The following is a 24656-nucleotide window of genomic DNA, read 5'->3' on the forward strand; positions in this document are numbered from 1 at the left end:
CACAGGCGAGGTGGCATCTGAGAGCGTCTTGGATGGTATAATTTCAATAGGCGGAAGCGGCTCAGGAACGGCAATCCAGGTGAGGAAAGGGCACAGAAGCTCCCCGGGAGAGGAGGCTGCTGGGTGTGGGGGTGGGTAGGGAGCATGTGGGGATACTAGCATGCAGGGAGCACAGAAGATACATGGTGGGAAAGACAAGTGTGGGCCACAGTCATCCAGAACCTTAAATAAATGGTCATCACGTTTATTTACTAGGCCACGGATGGGCAAACTACAGCCCATGGCCAAGTCCAGCTCGCCATCTGCTTTTTTAGTCTGTGAGCTAAGAATGGTTTTCACATTTTTAAGTGGTTTTATTTTAAATGGTTATATAAGTCCTTACATAATGCCTTTGATTTGGTGCACAAAGCCTAAAATGTTTACTACCTAACTCTTTAAGAAAAAGCTTGGTGCCCCTGCTATAAGCAATGGCAGATGGAGTCTGTGAAGGCTTCCGAGGAGGGATTGGTATGGTCAGTCTGGTTGGATTTAGGAGTCTGGCTCTGAGGCAAAGTGAAGGTCGGATTGAGAAGCAGCAGACAAGGAGATCAGGTGATGGAGGCTGGAATGAAGAATGGTGACAGGAGCTGGGAGGAGAGGGACATAAGCAAGCTTTTGGAGAAAAATTTGACTAGACTTTGGCAACTGAGTGGGGAGAGCAGGGAGCTGGAAGAGAGCATGCACGTGGGGATTGCTGGCAACGACATTAACAGAAGCAGGGCACGTGGACAAAGGGGTGATTTGTGGGGAAATGTGACTAGAAATCTTTCACCATCCATCCCATATCTAACCTTCAGAATAAGGGATGCTGAGAATGCTGCAAAGGCTCAGACTGGTATCAGAAAGGTTCTCGGATCCAAGTTCACCTACCAGGGATGTAATCTGGGCCCCTTGCAGTGGAAGCTCAGAGCCCTAACCACTGGACAGCCAGGGAGGTCCCAAGCAGCATTTTTTCACTGGGAATAACTGTACCTGATAGGAACCTGGTGGGGGCATATCACTGGGATTTAGTAGGTGGAGATCAAGGATGCTGCTAGACATTCTGTAACATACAGAACACTCCTCACCCCCCCACTACACACACACACACACACACACACACAAGTAATCTGGCCCCAAATGTCCATAGTGCTGAGGATGAAAATGTGGTTGACGGTGATAGCATTATGAGGTCCTAAAGAGAGTGGCCTGCCCAGGGCCTCTCTTCCCAAACAGTGAGCTGCTATGGAAGGAAGCGGGGGCCACCACTAGCTTCAGATCAGGTTAGAAACTTCAAGGGGCCAAGAATAAACTTTGAGACTCTTCTGCACATTTGGGAGCTGTCCAGGGGCAGCTATAGGCCTGAGAGTCTCCTAGATTCTTGCTTGGTTTCCTGAGATCTGAGCTGGTTAAATATAGGAGCTGAAAACTGAAATATGAAAGCAGTGGATAAATATTGAATATTATATATAAGTTAATATGAAATATATAGTAATAAAAGCATGGAAGGATTTATGGTTAGCCAGCTTTGTAGAGCAATAATGAGTCGGCATGGTTTCTTATTAAAGATACCACTTTAATGGCTGAGTAGTATTCCACTGTATACATATACCACATCTCCTTTACCCATTCCTCTGTCAATGGACATTTCGTTTGCTTCCATGGCTTGGCTATTGCAATCAGTGCTGCAGTGAACACTGGGGTGCATTTATCCTTTCGGATCATGTTTTTCTCTGGATATATGCCCAGGAGTAGGACTGCAGGGTCATACAGTAGTTCTATTTTTAGCTTTTTAAGGAAACTCCATACTGTTCTCCATAGTGGCTGACTTAAAGGTACCACTTTAGCTGCAGGTAACTGTCTTTCTGCATTCTCTCTAATTTTATAAAGAATGCTTCTGTATTTCTTTCTTCTCTTTTTTTAAGCATTGGGCAATCTACACTGCAGCGCCAAATGGGAGGAATTCTACTTGCCAAATTATGATTAGCAACAAATGGAGAAGAGTGCAAAGGAGTTTCCCATACTCTTTATAATATGATTCTTTGGCTGAAATTAAGCAGATGTTCATTTCAGTTAAGGACGCTAAGCCAGGAAGCTCCCTACCTTGGCACTGCTGTTAATTTGGAACATCAGAACCAGCCCGAGGTCAGCTACCAAACCCTAGAGATTGGTATGGCATCAGGACACATGGAAACGCCGACAGATGCTCTCCAAGTGGAGGGTCATGGATTCAATCGCATGCCAACTGAGGATGCCGAGTGAGGTCTCACAGAAATAGAGTGTAGGGAACCCTTTTTTCTGCAGGAGGCATCCCAGAATCCCAGAGCTAAGCCAAAAGAGAGGGATCATGGAAGAAGCTGATGTTGTTTTCTTAGGATGCTTTCTTTTGTCTAGAAAAGTGGAAGGGAGAAGGTTGCCACGATAAACCCTGGGGAAGGAGTTGGTTCGAGGGCCCAGAAAATGAACTGAAGGTCAGAGGGTTTCAAAGTCACAAAAGGAAACATCAGTCAAATGAACTCAAGAGGATTTCCGCAGACCCTTCTTGGTTCATAGCCTTTCCCCAAATACACCGATTGGTATCAGTGATGAAAGGATCAAAGAATTGTGGACTGGAAATCTATAGATGAGAAAATTGAGGTTTGTAAAGGTTATATACATGGTGAGACAGAGAAGACATGAGGTTTTGTAACAATCTATTCACATGCAACGCTGTAAGGTAAACTCCTTATTTCACTCCTTCCTTTGTTGAGGTGACACCAGTGGGGGTGGGGTTGAGCAGGTTGGACAAGAAGACAAAAGTCCATCTTTCAGAGCTGTCTACACTCTACCGTAATGAAATCTTCCTTTACAAGGTTGTTACCTTATTGTCAAATCCTTGTCTTAATTGCCTTATTAACTTTCTCCTTGAAACTTTCTGGTTTTTCATGAGAACCCACAATCCTACCTGCTCTTTCGTCTTTCTGTCTACAATGGGTTTTCCTGTGTTTATGGGTCAAACTTTAACTTTATGTTGCTAGCCCTGTTTCTCCACTAAATTTCCAGCAGCCTAACCCCAAATATCTAACAGACCAAACGAAAAGCTTGACTGTCTGCCGACTTTTTGTAGCTCGGTATGTACACCATCAGATCCAAGTCCCTTTCCTGTATCCCACATCATCCTTCTAGTTCAATTTTTTCTAAGTCAATTTCCCAGGCTCTTGGGCTCAAAAACCTAGAAGTTACCTTCTTTTCTGTTGATGAGACCCAGACTGTAGTATTCTGGGGGCAGATCTTATGTCCTAGGCTACTGGAGGGTGAACTTCTCCAGCTTGGTGTGTAGAAACATTTTCCAGAGGCCTTGGTGTATGGTTTTCATATACTGTATTCATTCTGATTACGAGAACAAAAGATATAAATATAGTATAGGAGGAAAATAAACCAAGTAGGTAAGGCAACCTTTCAGCTTGTGATTGACGCCAGTTTTGAAAAATATTGGGAGTGCTGCAAAGAGCCGAAGCTATTTCCCTTATATTTTCAGGCTATAAGCTCTCTCTGTTTAAGGAGTTTTGGGGAAATGAAATGTAAGTACCTATTTTTCAATATTACTATGACATTTTCTTTTGGAGAAAACAACAAAAAAACCCCAGTAAGCTACCAGGTGCCTATAGTAAGTACAGGAGCCAAGACTGGTAAACATGACCATGTTTGAAGACTTTCATGAGGCCATCTATGGGCAGATGTACAAAGAGTGGGACTGGGATCCAGGCTAAAGGTTTGGGGCATAGTCACAAAGTTCAGCACATTGGTCTTTGTTTACCAAAATCCATTAGTGCAGCTGGCCAACTTGGAAGGGAGGGCAGCAGTGGTGCCTAAGGCTCTGGTTATCACTGACCTGGCTTGTGTTTCTGAATATAGGGCATCATGCCAACCATGAAATAATGTTCATACTATTTGAGTGTGGTATTTGCGTAGGATTTCTCTTTTGATCCTCCAAAAGGCCAAGCTCACCCACTGCTCAAATGAACATATGTAATAAGACATTGCTTGAAGATTAAATAAATAAATGGCAATCCTTTGCCTGTCAGGAAGCAGAAGACTCAGGCTTCTGTTACAGAATATGGTGCAGCCAAGGAATTCCAGAAAAATTTTTAAGAGGCATGTGAATCACTTTTCAGTGAAACTGCATTCAAAGATGAAGTGAACCAAGAGGGAAACCGACCCATGAACACATCAAGGGGTTCACCAATAATCTCTTTAATGGACAATGAGGAGGGTTTTATTTGTTGTTGTTTAGCCTTTTTTTGGTAAGTACTTTCTCTTAAACTTACAAAGTTAACATTCATGAGGTCTGTCCTGGCAGAATCACAGGTCAACCATGGCTATATTTGGTGAAGCCATGCTCAGAGAAGGGGGCTTCTGAGAGCTAGCCCACATCATGCTTTCTCTGGTTTAGTCATGTGGGGTGTTTGTCTGGTTCTGGAAATCAGAAAGGGCCTGGGGCAAGATCCACTCGATATCCCAACTGGCTGAAGTAGAGAGATGCCAAGTGTGGGCATGTTCTCTTGGTGAAATCCCCAAGATCCTCTAACTACATAATTTTCAGAGTACCACCTACGTAACTCTCTGGATCACTACTCTTCGAATTGGGATCAAGGTCACCCCTGTCCCCTATCCTTATGCATTACTGTCTACAGTCTTTAACTCTGATGCTGATCTGTATATAAAAAGCAATGATCTTCTAATAAAAGGAATTGGAGAAATGTTTAAAGGAATACATGCTACATGAGTAAAGTGAACCGATGCCCTGGATAGCTTATTTTATTTGGCATTAGCAATGCAGCAGTGAAATTTTATGGAACGCCGAGTCTCTGAGAAAAATGGACCCTTAAGGTGTCCCTAGAATAAATCTGTACACTGAAATCCCTCCAGAGTAGGATTGGAGACTGTTTGACCTTGAGGGAGTAGTCCACAGTTCAAGGTCACTATCAAAGCAGGGCTTTCACCTATCTGTTGTTACTTTAGTGTGCCCCTCTGTACCACACTTCTGGTTATGGGCATTGGGTTCTTACTAAGTAACGCTCAAAGTGTTTTCAATGGATACAAACAATTACAGGTATCCTGCATTTTATAGATTATTTGTGCTTAAAAAAGAGAGGATGTTCTTACTCCACATAATCTATCTGTTCTTTAGAGAGAAACAGTAACAGAGTTAATAAAAATACTAATATTGGCTTGTTCTTCCTATTCTTTTGGTAAAGCTGAAAATTGTTTTTCTGATTCTTTTTATAAAGGACATTTCTGAACCATCATTTAGTCTCTTGGATAGATCTACCTATTATATGGAAGTACCTTGAGTAAAATTACTGCTTAGGTTCTTGAACCAGTTATGTCCCTTAAAAAAACCTATAAATTTACACAGTTTTTAAGTCAATATCTTATACATTTGGTTAATACAAGCTTTCATTCAGCAACTATTTATTGAGTATCTGCCATGTGGCAGGTGCTGGGCTAGTGGCTAGGGGATGTCGTAGTGAAAAAGGCAAACAAGGTCCTTTAATTATGGTCTGACGATTATCATGGGCCTGATTAATCCTGACTCAACCGATATAATCTAATTCCTGGGTCTGTTAAACTGTAGGGTGTATCATGGGTCGAACAGTCACTCAGTGAAGTCTTATCTGAAACAGCCAGGCAGTTCTACCCTTAATTACAAACCTAGGATCTGAGAAAAAAGAAGGGGGAGGAGGAAAGAAGGGGGAGAGGAAAGACAGAAGAATTATCAGCTGAGGTACTAATGTCACAAAGTACTGGAAAAGTGGCGGAGGCTGAAGGTAGAACCACAGCCCCAAAATCACAGTTAAGGTCAGTTATCATCCATTTCCCTCAAATTCCCCAAAAGCCAAAATAATCCCTGAAAGGGAAGAAGGCAAATAGTATAAAAGGTTCTCTATAATGGATTTACAGAGCCAGTGTGGGGAAGGGTGTCTAGTAAATTCTTCATTTAAAAAGTCTTATAATTATTTTACAACCCATACAGGGTAATGCACTTTGATAGAGAAGAAATTAAACTCTACCAGTCTGAACCGGGAGGAAGAAAGGATGACGACTTAGTTCTGCGATAAACACCTTTTGGTGCTTCGATCAATAATGATACAGATTAAAGCAGATGCTTGAGTTCTAAGGCTGTATGGTCTTCCCAGCTGTACATGTTACAAATATTGGTGAACTAGGCAAAGCCAGTCCATTCAAATTTGCACCTCACTGAGAAGGCAATGGCACCCCACTCCAGTACTCTTGCCTGTAAAATCCCATGGATGGAGGAGCCTGGTAGGCTGCTGACTATGGGGCTGCACAGAGTCGGACATGACTGAAGTGACTTAGCAGCAGTAGTAGCTAAGTCTTAGGTGGGTCCAGTTTAAACCTGTGATGCAGACAGAGGAAATTTCTACCTGCATCCCCAGAGCAGGCTGTTTTACCTCACATCACAGTGGGGAAGGATGAGGGAAAAACAATTTACACCAATTCCTGCTTTGGACAGTCCCCTGGGACAGTGAGGACTACAGTGTGAGCTCAGGACCTCAGCGACCAAGAACTCCCAACACACGTACACAAGTAGCTTGTTCATGGCAGGCTCCAGAAATCTGGGTCTAGCTTCTCATTTTGCCAGTCTCAAGGAGAGTATGATCTCACACACGATCAAAGGTCACTGGAATGAACATGTTGTTATTTAATCCCCTGTCTGCTCAAGGTCAGCTTTAAATTGACCTGAGAAGTAATATGCCAGAAGTGATCATTTCTGATTCTTGGACTGCACAGTAATCCATAAAATTTTTTAAAAATGAAGTGTCTCTTGGAAGCCCTTACTACTGCCATTAAAATAAATATCCACCATGTTTGTCCTCCTCTGAAAGGTGTTCTCAGTAAGTTATGCGGTGTTCTTGATCACATACTTTGCTGGCACATTCAGAGTGGGCTCAGGAGATGCTAGTCTGAGTGTACGGTTGGAGGAAGTTCCCAGCAAATAGTTTCAGCTGTAAAGCACATCTCTGGGGCATTACCAGCACCTGCTTTTCTAATTCTTCTAAACAAACTGGAGGATCATCAGTTCAGTTCAATTCAGTCGCTCAGTTGTGTCCGACTCTGAGACCCCATGGATTGCAGTACGTCAGGCCTCCCTGTCCATCACTAACTCTCAGAGTTTACTCAAACTCATGTCCATTGAGTTGGTGATACCATCCAAACATCTCCTCCTCTGTCGTCCCCTTCTCCTCTTGTCTTCAGTCTTTTCCAGCATCAGCGTCTTTTTCAATGAGTCAGCTCTTCCCATCAGGTGGCCAAAATATTGGAGTTTCAGCTTCAGCATCAGTCCTTTCGATGAATATTCGGGACTAATTTCCTCTAGGATGGACTGGTTGGATCTCCTTGCTGTCCAGGGGACTCTTAAGAGTCTTCTCCAACGCCACAGTTTAAAAGCATCAATTCTTTGGTGCTCAGGTTTCTTTATAGTCCAACTCTCACATCCATACATGACTACTGGGAAAACCATTGCTTTGACTAAATGGACCTTTGTTGGCAATGTAATATTTCTGCTTTTTAATATGCTGTCTAGGTTGGTCATAACTTTCCTTCCAAGGAGCATCTTTAAATTTCATGGCTGCAGTCACCACCTGCACTGATTTTGGAGACCAAGAAAAAAAACATCTCTCACTGTTTCCATTGTTACCCCATCTATTTGCCATGAAGTGATGGGACCGGATGCCATGATCTTGGTTTTCTGAATGTTGAGCTTTAAGCCAACTTTTTCACTCTCTTCTTTCACTTTTGTCAAGAGGCTCTTTAGTTCTTCTTCATTTTCTGCCATAAGGGTGGTATTATCTGCATATCTGAGGTTATTGATAGTTCTCCCAGCAATCTTGATTCCAGCTTGTGCTTCATCCAGCCCAGTGTTTTTCATGATGTACCCTGCATATAAGTTAAATAAGCAGGGTGACAATATATAGCCTTGACATACTCCTTTCCTGATTTGAAACCAGTCTGTTGTTCCATGTCCAGTTCTAACTGTTGCTTCCTGACATGCATACAGACTTCTCAGGAGGCAGGTCAGGTGGTCTGGTATTCCCATCTCTTGAAGAATTTTCCAGTTTGTTTTGATCCACACAGTCAAAGGCTTTGGCATAGTCAATAAAGCAGAAATAGATGTTTTTCTGGAACTATCTTGCTTTTTTGATGATCCAGTGGGTGTTGGCAATTTGATCTCTGGTTTCTCTGCCTTTTCTAAATCCAGCTTGAACATCTGGAATTTCATAGTTCACGTACTGTTGAAGCCTGGCTTGGAGAATTTTGATCATTACTTTGCTAGTGTGTGAGATGAGTGCAGTTGTGCAGTAGTTTGAGCATTTTTTGGCATTGCCTTTCTTAGGGATTGGAATGAAAATTGATCTTTTCCAGTCCTGTGGCCACTGCTGAGTTTTCCAAATTTGCTGGCATATTAGTGCAGCACTTACACAGCATCATCTTTTAGGATTTGAAACAGCTCAACTGGAATTCCATCACCTCCACTAGCTTTGTTCATAGTTGCTTTGTTCATAGATGCTTCCTAAAGCCTTGACTTCGTATTCCAGGATGTCTGGCTGTAGGTGAGTGATCACACCATTGTGATTATCTGGGTCATGAAAATCTTTTTTGTGCAGTTCTTTTGTGTATTCTTGACACCTCTTCTTAATATCTTCAGTTTCTGTTAGGTCCATATCATTTCTGTCATTTATTGTGCCCATCTTTGCATGAAATGTTCCCTTGGTATCTCTAATTTTCTTGAAGAGATCTCTAATCTTTCCCATTCTATTGTTTGTTATTGCAGGATCATACTTCCCTGAAATTAAGTGTGGTCATACGTCTTGCTTTGACCAATGGAACAGAGTGGAAGTGATATGTGTCACTTCTTGGAAAAAGCATTTAAGGGCTGGGCTTGACCTTCCATCCTGATCATTTCCTGCTTTGCCCATGTGAATGTTCCCAGTGATACAAAGGTGCCGTAAGATGAAAGTAATACATGATGTGTAAGTGAGGAAAACACAAAACCAAATAAATCAAAGACAAAAACAAGATTTTGTTACATTAAAGCTATTGAGATGTATGGGCTTGTTGCCTACTCTGACTTCATCTTTGTCTTCTTTCCCTCTTTTTGACAGTCTCCTTTTCTCTTTTCTTGCCTCCTCCCCTCATTACTCATCTCTTCCATCCTTTCCCTATGATTCCATTGCTCTCTTAACTGGAAATAATAGTAAATATAATGTTTTATATTCCTATTCTTAATTTAAAACATGGACAAATTTGCTTTTTGAATAAGAAATGAGTACAGTGAATGACATATTTCACTTAAAAGAAAAAGCCTTGAGGTTAAATTAAAAATCAGGTTTAGCTTGTATTAAAAAACGCATGCTTTGAAAACCTTACTATATTATATAAAGATATGGTGTTACCATTGTTGATATACTCTCAGTTGATTCCAGTGTGGGTTAGTGGCTATCAGGAAAAATAAAAACAAACATAAACCTTCCCTAAACACCAAGCAGCGCAGAAAAACCAGAGATCCCACTGGAGTGGTTCTGAACAGGAAATCACTTACAGCATGATCAACCACTTAGCTTTCATTGGTAACTCTGTTAAGAAGGCTGCTGGAGTTGGAACACCGAGAAGATTATTTAAGACTAAAGAACATCTAAAGTTATCCCTCTGATGCACATCTTCATGCACAGTCATTCAAAACATAGTATTTAGCCCCAAGGTCACCCCCACCATCCTGAAAGTTTTTTCAAGCAATTAAAGTCACCCTAATCACGAAGCAGCAGAGAACATAAGTGCAGGAAATGCAATTATAGCCTGGCTAATCATGCATATTTAAATAAACACAATAGATGTGTACTCTGAAGACAAATTCAACAAGCTCTGGTTTCAAATAAGAACATGCACTATTAAGTAAACATAACGAGGGCTTTTAGGCCATTTTACAACACGAGGGAGAGAACTGATGAGGGTTTTACACAAGACCAACTCTGCAGAAATGATCTGGATGCAGGGAGGAGAGGAGAAGTTATATGAGGAAAAGAAGAACATGCAAAAGGAAGCAAGAGGTGGAGAATTCTGAAGTTCACTTACTGCCTGTTTTTGCTCTTCCTCCTAGAGGTGGTGAAGACGAAAAAAACAGTAGAGGGAAAAAAGGAGAGAAATTAATGCCCATCACCACAAACATCTGGAACAAAGTGACAGAACAGGGCAAACCAGGTCAGACCCATGAGTTCAGAGACCCAAGAGCCTGACCACCATCAGAGCATCATCAGGTGGATAGTGCAAATGGCAAGTTTATGCTACATCCAGTTCTTTAAACGCTAAGTTCTAGAGTTAGAGCGAAAGAACCTCATAAAACCTCTAGTCCAACTTCCCCTTTTATACACAAAAAAGACCTGACTTGCCCAAGGTTACATCACTATTTGAGGTAAACTGAAAGAAGGAGCTCAACCATGACTCGAAAGCTCAATGATCGTTCTGTTTCACCATTCACAATATTCACAAGTGTTTAGATACACTTCTCTATGCCAGTGGTTCTCAAAGTGCAGAACACAGACCAAGCAGCAGCAGCATCACCTGGAAACTGGTCAGAGATGCGTGCTTTGCCCTGTATCCCCCTAGACCAAGAGAATCGGGGTAAGGGCAGCACTGTTTCATGAGCCTTTCAGCGGATTCTGAATCCTGCTAGTTTGAGAACTAGTGCTCTTAAGAACTTCCTAGACACTAGAGATTCCATCTGGCCACAGACTGTTTTATTCAGTCTCCTCTCTTCCACGTGTGGAGCTTTTGGTCACTGTGTGGTCCTTCTCAAGGATGCACATGCATCCCCTTCCCTTCCCGCTCTAAACTGGAAACTGCTTCAAGGTCCTAAGAGGGTTTTCAAAGAGAGTTCTCATTACTCCAACACAGGTTCGTTTACTCCTCCCTATGCATGAAGCACTACAAACATGAAGGTAAGGTATGGTCTCTGTCTCTCAGAGCCTTACAGGGATGGTACTCAGAGAAGGCCTCTCCTAACCCTTAGCTCTCAGAAGGCAGCTGCAGACACTGAAGAACGAAGCACAGTGAGGAGGGGATAAACACTTCCGAGTTCCTCTCTCTTCAGTCTTGTGCTTCTAAGTTACTCTCTTTTAATGGGTCTCTTCGCTTCCTTTTTCTGTGCCTCATCATGGGTAACTGTGGTCATGACACCTCTGCTCTTTGCCCAAATACACAAATCTAAAAGCTGTTCAATGGTTCCATTTAAATTGGATCCATCCGTGCAGACTGTCTTTACTAAACATGTGTGTAGGAAGTCTTGGGAATAGATACGTGATTCTCATCTGCAGATCTGGGAGCAATGGTGAGAATGATTTCAGTAAAGGCAAGGAATTATAAAAGGGAGAGGAATAGTAAGAATCTGGAGAGAGTCATTTTATTCCTGCAAGGGAGAGACATACACTGGAAATTAAATGGGCACCAACAATCTCCTGAGGAAACTCCAGTTCAGCACCGGAAGATATTCTTCATTATCAAAGCCCCAGCTGCTAGATGCCTGGCCAAACCTAGAACCACAAGCACCCAGGCAAAGAGGGGCCTGAGCGTTAGCGGAATTCACCTGAAGAAGTTAGCATCTTCCAGCTTTTGCATCTGGTATGCATGGCTCCAGTTAGAAGGGGTTAGAGTTTTACAGTTGGGGAACAAACTTCCTGCCTAGTCAGGCTTCCCTGTGAGGCAGCACACTTTTCTCCCATTCATCCGGCAAGGCAAATAGCCACAGAAGAGTTATTAAACAATTCAAAATGTGTTTACTGCTGGCATTAAATGTTGAAATGGAAATTGGTAGGGGAGGAACAGGGCAATCCTGACAAGTTGGAATTGCATCTGAGATCAAAAGACCAGTATATAATGTCTTAGAACTGTTTCTAAGATACCTTATTCTCACTGCTTTCTCCAGGTTGGGTATTGAAGACAACATCACCTTGGCTCAACAGAATAGGGAAGTTCAGAAAGCAAGGTTTCATGTTTGCACATTTGTGACTCTGCTCTATAGAATTTATCCAACGACATAAGATCATGATAATTTGCAGTAGATGTATGTCAGGTTAGGATGGGGTGAGTGGACAGGGCAGTGTTTCTAGGACTCAGAGAGCCCCCATGTGCATTGGGATTGGCAGAGACTTTGGTTAAGTGTTACTTAGGATGCTGTTTAATCCAAATTCACCAAAGTTAATCAGATAAAGGCTCTGTCAACATAATAAACAGGTCAGATATAAAGTCTTAGAACCTTTTTGTTATCAATTAGTTGGGGTCAGTAAAGATTGACTGATGACAAGTCAGGCATAGGAGCCAAGTTAATTTAAAGGCAGGTAATAATGCCTTAATTATAAGGTACAAATCTAGGATTGCTCAAGTTACCTGAAAATATGGGAGACCCATCCATGTGGGGGATATCTGGCTCAGTAGCCAGAATAATGTCACAGCCATTGTATTTATTGTCATCTATATTTTAAAAATTCATATTCCAAATCTCATGTGCAAATGAGGTTAAAATTTAAAACTACAGAATTCATTTGGTAAATGTATTTCAAAAGTAATATTGGAAAAATCAAAAAAGAGGCAAAAAAATACTGGGAACATGATTTAGAAACAAACACCAACATACAACTATTTCTGGATCAAATAGGAAGTTTTAGATAGAGGTTATCCATATATACTCATTCATCAGGGGAAAAAACGTAAAGAAAAGATACATCCTGAAACATGGGTACTTGAGTGTCAGTCTGTATTATGTCATTTGGAAAAAAACAACAATAAGGAGGCACCTGATACTCCCTGGTGACAGGGACTGAGTCTTAGTCACCATTATATACCACATAGCGATACCGGACTCTTAGGAACTCAATACGTTTCTTCTGGATAAATGATTTTTACCCTGCCTTATCCCCTCTCCGCCAAATTTACGATTTCTGCTGAATGAATTAATAAACAATGGTGACACTTCACATGTATGCTTCTTCAAATTATCAATTTTCAGATAAATAGACACAGTATATAGTATTTCCCTGGAATAAAATTAAAGTATTCCACGTGAAATAGAAACTTACTGTGTGGTATACTTTAATTCATGAGTATCCCAGATCATGAGGCTCAGTTGTCCACCTGACTAACTACTTACAGCTGTTTTATGAGGGCACTAAACGCTAGCGGACTGAGCATGAATGAAAGCAAGACAGTCCTTTGAAATTAAAATTAGAATTCTTTTACTATTTGTTGGTAAATGTAGTTTTCATAGAAGGAAAACATCTTTGAGATTTTAATAGAAGTCAATGATTCCTATGTATAACCTTTTAGAAGTGCATATAATACTCAAATTAAGGTTATGCTGTAGCCCTTTTAGGAAGCTGGACACAAGGTCTGAGATTTTCAACTGTGAATTTTAATCAATGGATTAAAAAAGATGACATTCCTGGTTTATGTTTCCAAATCCTTTCTCCCTTTTTGAATGACCACAGCCTGTCAGGTGGATAATGATAAGGCATTTAAGAACCTGGGAGGGGATCCTACAAAACAGAGCAGTGAGGTCCTGCTTATTTTACTGAAATTGTAATTAAAAGACAACGGCTGGAAATACAAAGAAATGGAGGGTTTGGGAACAGAGTTGCAGGTATCAGCTCCCTCTGCTTAGGCCTTGAATACAAGTATCAGGGGTACACAGCAAGGTCAGGGTAATGCACATGGGACCAGGGCCAGGAACTCTGAGGAACACGAAGGCCCATCAGCTGATGAGGCCCACCAGCTGATGGGAAAGCTTTCTGTAATACTTAGGGGAAATGTATTCTGACTTCCCTTCAGTTTGCATAAACATTTTTGCCTTTTACAAAAATCACCCCGGGGTACCTTCCCATTTATGTTCTGGGTAATATCTGAGAAACATTTTTCTGAAAGGGAGGTAAATCCCCTATAGCCTTCTGTCCTTTGGGTGGACTAACCCCACATCGGTGGAGCTTTCACAGCCCTGTATAGCTCTAGATGCTGCACTGGCCCAGTGTGTTTAAGCTCGCCCCTGCTCTCTTGAGTGGGTGACTGGGTTGCTTGGTTGGGTACTTGACAGCTATTTGAGGGATCTGGGCCAGGTTTTAGGCATAAGGTTTTCTTTAAACAAGACCCATTTAGACAAACTATTTCTCAGGAGAAATCCTGCTAACAGGGTTAATGTAGAAATATGTCTCCAAATACCCTAATACCCAGGACCAAAGCTACAAAAAAACTCAGCTTAAAACTAAAAGAAATGATTGTCTCGAGCAAGCCAAAAGTCAGTTCAAAACACAAACACTCCATTTACCCAAGCTGCTAATACCACAAGCTTTATTATTAAAGGGCAGGCTGATGATGAAGTTGAAGAAAAGTCTTCCAGCTGACCTATTCCTGGATTTCCCCTCCAAGTCCAGACCCTTGTCACTCCAGGCCTGAATGATTTCACTAGCCTCCTATTATCCTTTAGTTTCTCCTCTTACTGACCTGTTGCGTACATTTTCCTAAACTATTGTTTCAAAACCTTTAATGACTTCACCTTATCACAGGATTAAATCCACCCCCTTAGCCTGGCTTCTGAGGTACTCAACACTGGATTTCCATTCTGGCTTCTAACTCTGTGACATACCATGAAATACAACGGTTTCATTATAGACAGAAAGACATTAGGAATTTACAGCCTAAACAAATGTACCCTGGTATTGCTGCTACAGGGCTGGTAAATATTTCTACTCAGTGCCAGGCAAGCTATCCAGGTGAGGACATTTAAATGCCAAGCATGCCTTTGCTCTAGGGTATGGGGGCTGTAATATCTTTTCCAATAAAAAGTACTGAAATTATTCTATATTTTTTCAAGCCCCAATATACCAAACCTAGAGCTATCTGCTATTTTATTGCTCCTAATAGAGCAAAATTATCGATTAGAGTTGGTTTGATTAGGTTGGTTTGCCTCTATAATACTGATTAAAATAGCACACAATATTTGGTAAGTATTCAAGTACACTATTTGAAGTTTTATCTTAAAAGAAACTTTATATAATTGAGAAATATTCATTTATATATAGCTAATACTCGATGGATGTGAGTCTGAGTGAACTCCAGGAGTTGGTGATGGACAGGGAGGCCTGGCGTGCTGTGATCTTATTCATAAACATTCTTATTTATTCATAAAAGCACATCACTCTGGTTCTGGTTACTAATTTTTTGTAATTGGGCTTTAACTAGTTAACCCTTTAGCCTCATCCTGTTCTGACATCACAGGAAAGGCAGAAGCTGAGCTGGGGGTGAAGATGGACAAGAAGAGCTGAGGTGGGGGGAGGAGCCTGGCCGCCGCTCTTACCTTCAGTAGCTTCATCAGCCCTTCCAGCTGGACCATCAGCTCCCTCCTGCTCTCTTGCAATGCTGACATCCTCTGCTCCAGTTCGTCTTTCCTCTGCCTGTCAGAAAGGAAAAGTTCATGAGAAACGAAGAGATGAAGCTCTGATACTGGACATATAAAATGGTGATATATCTGTTTTGCCCACTTTACTGCTATGAGAACAGCATGTAAGACTGCCTTCGAAAGTATACATTGCTGTAGAGCAAAAAAGTATTGTTAATATTATTAAAGTCATTTTTTTAATTCTTCAGGAAGTCAAATACCTCATTTACACAAATTAGTTCAATTTTAAATTAACAGTGGAGAAAAATGTGTGAAAACTGCTCAGATAAGATAGGATTCAGTTGTCAATGCTCCCAGAACTACCCATCAGGCTCAGAAAGTGTGACAGAGTTGAGGATGACTCTGTCTCAGAGAACTTGGTTTCCCTGAGGACAGATTTCATGCCATCAAGTCTAGGTCAATCTGTCCAAACCCAAACTTAAGACTTTCCTTCCTAAACGGTTCTCTTTCTCAATTTCCCCATCTCTCCTACTTTTTCTTCTAAGCTTTTATGGCTGAAAAACTTGATCCTCTTTGATACTTTCCTGTTCATTTCCTAGATTTCATCAGTCACCCAATTCAGATGATTCCTGAATATCACATGTCTATCTTTCTATTCCTGCTTCTCGGACTTTATCCAAGTATGCTTCACCTCACACATGCAATGGTCTCCTAGCTTGACTAATCCTGATTTCACCTAGGATGACTGGGGAAAAAGCACTGGAATATAAATCAAGAGATTGAGGCCCACCATTTTACTCACTATGCAACCTTGGACAAGTCACTTAACCTGTCTGAGTCTCAATTGTCTCTTCTCTAAAATGGAACTAATAACAAATTACTAACAGTAACATTTTACAAAGCTTTTTTGATGTGGATGATTTTTAAAGTTTTTGTTGAATTTGTTACAATATTGCTTCTGTTTTATGTTTTGATTTTTGAGTGGTGAGGCATGTGGGATCTTATCTCCCCAACCAGGGATTGCACCCACACTCCCTGCATTAGAAGGTGAAGTCTTAATCGCTGGACCACCAGGAAAGTCCCAACAACAGCACTATCTTGAAGATCAAGGAAGATGGTGGACATGAAAGCATCCTGTGGCCTTCACAATGCTACTCAAAGGAAAGCTGTACTCCTTTCATCATCTCATGTAATAATCTAAACAGCAGACTTTTCCTAGCATCACTGACTCTGCCCTGCATAGCCATTGGCCACACGTGACTACTCAGCACTAGTCCGAACTGAGATGCACTGTAAGAGTAACTTACACACTGGATTTAAAAACTTAGTGTGAATGAAAGTAAAACATCACAATAATTTTTAATGCTGATTAAATGTTGAAAAGATAATATTTTAGATTAGGCAGGTTAAATGAAAGAAGTTTTAATGGCACCTATTTCCTTTTAGTTTTTCAACACGGTTGTTAGAAAACTTTTAGTACACAGATGGCTCACATTATACTTCTATCAGAGAAAATACTGCTACAAACTCTACCTACATTTGATCCAAAGTTCCTTACTTCCCTTTCTCTTCTGTGTCTGGACCTCCAGCCACGGTTCACTTTTTCCTAAGCAGACGGCATCACTTTACGACTGAGTATGCCCCTGCTCTCTTCCAAATACTATTTATTCCTTAGTGTCCATCCTAAACGTCACTCTTTTCGGGAAGCTATTCCTGATTACTTCAGTGGATATCGGATCCTGCTTATTTAATCACTATAGCAACCAGTGCTTCTCTGGGGCACTTAATTTATTTTACCTTGTACTGCTGTCATTCATACCATGACGCAAAATCTTTGAGGTCAGGGGATGAGCCTTACTCATCTCTGCATACACTGAATGATTAAGAGAATATCACACATCCAGTGTGGACTCAATTAACATCGTGAACTTAATGAAATCATTATTTGAAGCTCTCGAAGGATTTCCAATGACCTATCACTTAAGGCTCTCAGAATCTGGTCTCAATTATCCAACTAATTTTATCTCCCATCACTGGTACTCTAAAGATTAATTCACTGGATGGCTGAAAACAAATTCTTAGCTTCAAGATTCTTTCCTCTCTCTGAAATGTGTTATATTTATTGGGGAATCTTGCTGAACCCCAACTCTGTATCTAATCTTAAATGTTTTATCCCATACTTCATTCAAACCATAGCTACCTTTCATGGTTCAGCCCAAATTCCACCACCTTTAAGGGACAAATTGCTTCTAAATTTCTCCTAATATCCACACTACTTATTATTAACATTGTACAGTATTACTTAGGTGATTAGAAATTTATTTTATGTTTTGTTTCCAAAACAAGATTATAACTTTTTAAGATAGAATCATTGTCTTCTTCATACTCCCTAAATTTCCAGCACAGGTATAAACTCAATAAGGAGTGGACTCATTCAATTTTCTAGAAAGTCTTTCTTCCCTGAACCCCCAAGACTGGATGCAGTATTCTTCCTCTGTGCTGCTGTTGCTAAGTCGCTTCAGTCGTGTCCGACTCTGTGCGACCCCATAGATGGCAGCCCACTAGGCTCCTCTGTCCCTGGGATTCTCCAGGCAAGAATATTGGAGTGGGTTGTCATTTCTTTCTCCAATGCATGAAAGTGAAAAGTGAAAGGGAAGTCGCTTAGTCATGCCCGACTCTTAGCAACTCCACGGACTGCAGCCTACCAGGCTCCTCCATCCATGGGATTTTTCAGGCAAGAGTACTGGAGTGGGTTGCCATTGCCTTCTCCATCCTCTGTGCTATGCAGCATCAAATAATTACAATACAAAATGGCAAAAATGAATGAACTACAGCTATCAGTTCTTGCAGCTACATGGAAGGATCCTAAAGAACAGTATTAAGTGGGAAAAATGTCTCAGAAGACTGCATATTAGTTTCATTTCAATAAAGCTCAAAAAGCAAAACTAGACACTCTATTGTGTGAACATACACACATATCTGAATAGACTTTAAAAGCAAGGGAATGATAAAGCACATTCTGGATAGAGGTTAGCTCTTGGGGGGAAGGCAGAAGGAAGTGAGACAAGATGGGGGCACTTACGCAGATGACATGGCTTTAGCAATATGTGAATTCTCAAGTAGGGTGTGGGTTTCTGGGTGTTCATTTTAGCATAATGTTTCATATCCTACTCTCTTGTTTCATATATTATTATAATAACAAATATACCATTAAAAATAATAAAGGGGGAAAAGACAATTTTGGCAGTCAAGATTCATAACCACTATCCCTAAGGATAAAATTCTCTATCTTGTTTTATTATACTAGCTGGGTACTGGCAGTTCCTGTATTCAAATACATATTTCAAAACCAGAAGGATGTTAGGACAAATGAATCTTGCCCTTTATGTGTCTTGTGATAAGCAAAAGTTTGTAATATTAATCTAGCTGAATTTCCCAACTTCTTTCATGGCTAGTAATTCTGAGAAATTAGTTTCTATTCCAAAATTCTAAAGAAATTCTTCTACGTTTTCTTCTAGAAGTTTTAACATTTTTGTCTCCGTGTTTCATCCATCTGCCGGTGTTTTTTGCATATAAGTGTGAGAAAGAAAGCCAGTATGTGTGTCCTTATGCGTGAGCAATTGCTCTAGCACACATTATTAAACTGTCCCTCTTTTTTCAATGATACAGAAGCTGCTTTTGAGATTAAATACTTTCAGATTTCTCAGAATTTAGACCTTCCTTGGACTTAGATTGAATTCCTTGCCTGATGTCACATCGCTGGATTCTGCCCTTTGTCTATTCTGCCAGGTCTACGATTTTTTCCGATCTCTCTAGCATAAAGAAGCCCTTTCAGCACTCCCAGTCCCAGCAACAGTGAAACTAAAATATGACAGTTTTTTGCTTTTCTAGATACAAGATAGTCACCTGTGCCTGAGCTGAGGTGGAGAAAGAAAGCAGCTAGCTGTATCTTATCGGAGCTGTGCTCCGAGTCAGCAGCTTCTGCTTTCCCATCCTTCCTGCTGCTGCTGCTGCTAAGTGGCTTCAGTCTGATATGACACCAATTGTGTTGATTTCCCAAATGTGCAACAGCGGACCCAGAGCCACCAAGATCTCAGTCCGACTCAGAAACTCAACTGAATTTCTGTTTTGGAGAATGGGAATCTCTGCATCTCTAAAGATTTTCTTCTGCACAGCTTAAATTCTTGATGACTTATCTATTAATGACATAAATCTAAACAGAAGGAGAGTTAGAAAAAAACAATCATCTCTATTCTTTAAGAGAAGAAATCATGGCTGGGAAGCTAAATGATCTAAATCAAAGGAAGAACTAAGGAAGGACTTTCAACTCTGTAGAAATCCAGGTGATGGCACATTAGAAATCGACTGTGGGATGCCAAAGGTTACAACCTATGCAGAGAGAATCCACTGTTTGAGAATCAAGCCACTCATTTAGTTTCCATAACAGCTTCACTTAGGGAAGAAGGTGCACACATCTTTCTAAGACTGATAGGAAATAAGACCCTATGAATGTTGATCCCCAGGAGAAGGGCAACCCACTCCACTACTCTTTGCCTAGAGAATTCCATGGACGATGGGGTCTCAAACAGACAACGATGGAGCAACTAACACACACATACAACGTTGCCTGGATCTTGCTCATGTCATACTCTTCTGGAAGATGCCTTCATTCCCCTGAAAATAGCACCAAGTGGGAGCTGAAGCTGCTCTCTACCCCCGTCTTGATCCCACATCCTTGGTCTCTCGTTCCTTGAAAGAGTTTATGTTGAAGTGGAAGGTACCCTTTTCCCTGTTGCTTGGAAAGATTGAAGGCAGGAGGAGAAGGGGATGACAGAGGATGAGATGGTTGGATGGCATCACTGACTTGATGGACATGACTTTGAGCAAGCACCGGGAGTTGGTGATGGACAGGGAAGCCTGGCATGCTGCAGTTCATGGGGTCGCAAAGACTTGGACACAACTGAGTGACTGAACTGAACTGAACTGGAAGGTACCAGAGCCACAGTGTAAGGGATTCCCACTTGGTTTCACATCTCAGGGGATTTCCCGACACAGACTCCTGATCTATGAAGTGCTAGAGAACATACTCGAAGGACGGGAAGAGTATTATTCCTTGCCAAGAGTCTTTAAAGTCAGACTAATTTCAAGATAAGAAGATGGAGTGCAGCACCCTGGGCCTCTTAAAGCAATCACAGAAGTATAAACACTGCTCTACTTGCGGTGGAGCTGGAGGCTGGTGTTTACCTAGTTCTGGAATGAAGGCAGGAGATCACAGAATGATTAATAAAGGAACTCAAACATCTGAAGCAGTAACAGAATGAGTGGAATGCTTCAGCTATTCGTTTTAACATGACTAGATGTATGGATGAACGGATCCTATCCCACTAGTCTGGTTTCCTAAGACATGAACTCCTACCAGAGCAGGTTATGATGGGGACGGCGGTGCAGGACGCTTACTTACCTCAGGAGCCGCAGCTCGGCCAGCAGCGTGGGGTTCTGCTGGGCCTTCTCCGGGGTGGGCTGGGACGCCTGCTCGTGCTCCAGACGGAGACGCTGAATCTCCTGCAGGATCTCTCTAGACAGGGTGGGTGAAAGAGATGGCCACGTGATGCTTCACAGCGGTCTCTTTCTCTCTCTTTCCTGTTAGAAATTTTTATTCCACTAGTGCTGCCTCTGTCTATCTTGTTCCGAGTGCTTCTGAACAACCAAGACGTGAAATGGACGTCATCTTAAAATACCACACTTGATATTTCCTCAATGAAACAACCCTTCGTGGTAGAAAAAGTCATATAAATCTTCTTCTCAAGAACTCAAAAAAAAAAAAAAAGAACTCGAAAAATCTCCACAGAAAAATGACAACTAGAATACTCAGTTCCTCTCCAGGGGAAACTTGTAGCCTTCTAATGCAGGTCTAGCGCGTATTTCCCTCAAGTCTTCCTCCGTCTCGCTTCCCCTCCTGACCCCCAGCCCCTACCCCGAGAGCCGATGGTGCCCCTTCCTCCACGATGCCTGCTCTCCTCTGCCCAACCTCCTCATCCTGGTTCCTGCCTTTTCAGTGCGTGATGTTGTGTTGTTTGGGCTCCAAGCCTGTGAACGGCTCTTCTGTGAGAGACCATGCAGCATCACGGGCCAGGACGAGATGGCGAGGCAGAGCAAAGGCTCCCGGAGTGGAGTGGAGAAAGGAAAGGTGAGAGGGGAACACACTGGTGGGTGGGGAAAAGAATTTCCCCGAGGGCATGTGAGCAGGGTTGCCGACGGCCAGAATGAACTGTGGGCAGAGTTCATGCACAAATTAGTGTCCAGGGCAAGACTTGGGCTAGCCTATCTTAACCAAGATGGAATCTTCCTTTGTGGTCAAAACCCATCTAGACTGCAAGGAAAACGAGAATCAGATACTCACATGATCTTGGGCTTATAAACTGGCTTCCTCTCTCTGCATTCTTACCTGTTTTTATTTTCCAGTTCTGCAATAAGCTGTCTTTGTTGTTTGTTGGCATCAAAGTTAAAGCTCAAGTCAGTGGGAGGACGGGTCTAGAGCAAGGAAGAAAGGTTTCTGGTTTTTGATTCAAATATATCCAGAGCCCCAGATGGACTGATTTTTTTTTTTTAAACATATTTTTGAGGTATAATCTACATACCATAAAATCCACCCATTTTAAGTGTACAATTCAATGAGTCTTAGTATATTTAAAGTTATGCAAACAAAGCACCACAGTCCAATTTTAGAACATTTTTCATCACCAGGGAAAGTTCCCTCATGCCAGTTTGTAGTAAACTATGACTCCCAACCCCAACCGCAGGCAAACACTGATCTGCTTTTGTCTACAGTTTTGCCTCACCCCACTCCAGTACTCTTGCCTGGAAAATCCCATGGACAGACAAGCCTGGTGGGCTGCAGTCCATGGGGTCGTAAAGAGTCGGACACGACTGAGCGACTTCACTTTCACTTTTCACTTTCACGCATTGGAGAAGGAAATGGCAATCCACTCCAGTATTCTTGCCTAGAGAATCCCAGGGATGGGGGAGCCTGGTGGGCTGCCGTCTATGGGGTCGCACAGAGTCGGACATGACTGAAGCGACTTGGCAGCAGCAGCAGCATACATGGAATGATACAACATGTACTCTTTGGTTTCTGGCTTCCACTTAGTATGTTTCTGAGGTTCATCCATGTTGCTCCATGAATGAAGGTTCCTTCCTTTTTACTGCTGAATAGTATTCCACTGTTTTCAGCTTTTGGTTATTACAAATGAAGCTGCTCTGAACTCTCATTCACAAATCTTTGTGCTGATATGTGTTTTCATTTCTTTTGATTAAATACCTAAGAGTGGAACTTCTAAGTTACATGGTAACTCTGTATTTAACATATTGAGAAAGTGTCAAACTGTTTCCCAAAGTGGCTGAACCATTTTACAATCCCAGCAATAGTGAAGGAGGGTTCCAACTTTGTCATATCCTTGCCAATACCTGTCATTGTCTTTTTGGTTTTAACCATCCAAGTGAACGTGAAGTACCTAAACTGTGGGTTTTTAAAAAATGAGATATAATTTACATGCTTTAAAATTTACCCTTTTAAAGTATACATTTCAGTGGTTTGAAACTATACTTATAAGACTGTGAGCCCATCACCAGCATCTACTTTCAGGACATTTTTACCACCCCCAGAAGAAACCCACAGTCACTCCCCACATCCCTCTCCACTATCTCGTGACAACTGCTAATCTACTTTCTGTATCTATGGGTTTGCCTATTCTAGACAGTTCATACAAATGGAATCATGCAATATGTGATCTTTTAAGTATGGCTTCTTTCACTTAGCAAATGATTTCAGGGTTCATCCATGTTGTAGCACGTATCAGTATTTTATTCCTTTTTATGGTTGAATAATATTCCACCATATGGATAGATAGTATTTTGTCTGTCCATTCAACAACTGATGGGCATTTGAGTTGTTTCCATTTTGGTGGGCTATTTTGAATAATGCTGTTATGAGCATTTGTGGACAAGTTTCTGTATAGAGACATGCTTTCATTTTGGGCGGTGTATAAGAGTGCAACTACAGAGTTACATATAGGAACTGTCTTTTGAGGAACTGCCAAGGCTGTTTCCTACATGGCTGCACTTTTAATGATATACAAATAATTTATACTCTCACTAGCAATATATTAGAGATCCATTTTTCTACTTTCTTGCCAGCAGCTGTTATTGTTCATTTTTTTGATCATAGTCATCCTCTGTTCAGTTCAGTCGCTCAGTTGTGTCCGACTCTTTGAGACCCCATGAATCACAGCACACCAGGCCTCCCTGTCCGTCACCAGCTCCCGGAGTTCACTCAGATTCACGTCCATCGAGTCAGTGATGCCATGTAGCCATCTCATCCTCTTTCATCCCCTTCTTCTCCTGCCCCCAATCCCTCCCAGCATCAAAGTCTTTTCCAATGAGTCAACTCTTTGCATGAGGTGGCCAAAGTACCGGAGTTTCAGCTTTAGCATCATTCCTTCCAAAGAAATCCCAGGGCTGATCTCCTTCAGAATGGACTGGTTGGATCTCCTTGCAGTCCAAGGGACTCTCAAGAGTCTTCTCCAACACCACAGTTCAAAAGCATCAATTCTTCAGCACTCAGCTTTCTTCACAGTCCAACTCTCACATCCGTACATGACCACAGGAAAAACCATAGCCTTGACTAGACGGACCTTAGTCGGCAAAGTAATGTCTCTGCTTTTGAATATACTATCTAGGTTGGTCATAACTTCCCTTCCAAGGAGTAAGTGTCTTTTAATTTCATGGCTGCAGTCACCATCTGCAGTGATTTTGGAGCCCTCAGAAATAAAGTCTGACACTGTTTCCACATCTATTTCCCATGAAGTGATGGGACCTGATGCCATGATCTTCGTTTTCTGAATGTTGAGCTTTAAGCCAACCTTTTCACTCTCCACTTTCACTTTCATCAAGAGGCTTTTTAGTTCCTCTTCACTTTCTGCCATAAGGGTGGTGTCATCTGGATATCTGAGGTTATTGATATTTCTCCTGGCAATCTTGATTCCAGCTTGTGTTTCTTCCAGTCCCGCATTTCTCATGGTGTACTCTGCATATAAGTTAAATAAGCAGGGTGACAATATACAGCCTTGACATACTCCTTTTCCTATTTGGAACTAGTCTGTTGTTCCATGTCCAGTTCTAACTATTGCTTTCTGGCCTGCAT

At 41.6% G+C, this 24656-nt stretch overlaps 1 protein-coding gene across 15 annotated transcripts in view; it reads right to left on the reverse strand.

Annotated features, from left to right (window-relative positions):
- Positions 1 to 24656, reverse strand: part of DTNB (dystrobrevin beta) — a 241823-nt gene that overhangs the window by 26495 nt on the left and 190672 nt on the right. For 8 of the 15 annotated variants that reach the window (XM_027966578.2, XM_027966576.2, XM_027966573.2 and 5 more), the window contains 4 exons: positions 21903 to 21988; positions 20919 to 21032; positions 15416 to 15512; positions 10153 to 10173 (listed from right to left, as the gene is read on the reverse strand). In XM_027966578.2, the coding sequence (XP_027822379.1) occupies positions 10153 to 10173; positions 15416 to 15512; positions 20919 to 21032; positions 21903 to 21988 (318 nt within the window). The remainder of the gene's footprint in view (positions 1 to 10152; positions 10174 to 15415; positions 15513 to 20918; positions 21033 to 21902; positions 21989 to 24656) is intronic. The other 7 variants (XM_027966577.2, XM_027966572.2, XM_027966575.2 and 4 more) reach the window with 1 other exon arrangement.

The sequence above is a fragment of the Ovis aries genome, chromosome 3, assembly GCF_016772045.2.
Source record: "Ovis aries strain OAR_USU_Benz2616 breed Rambouillet chromosome 3, ARS-UI_Ramb_v3.0, whole genome shotgun sequence".
Taxonomy (NCBI): domain Eukaryota; kingdom Metazoa; phylum Chordata; class Mammalia; order Artiodactyla; family Bovidae; genus Ovis; species Ovis aries.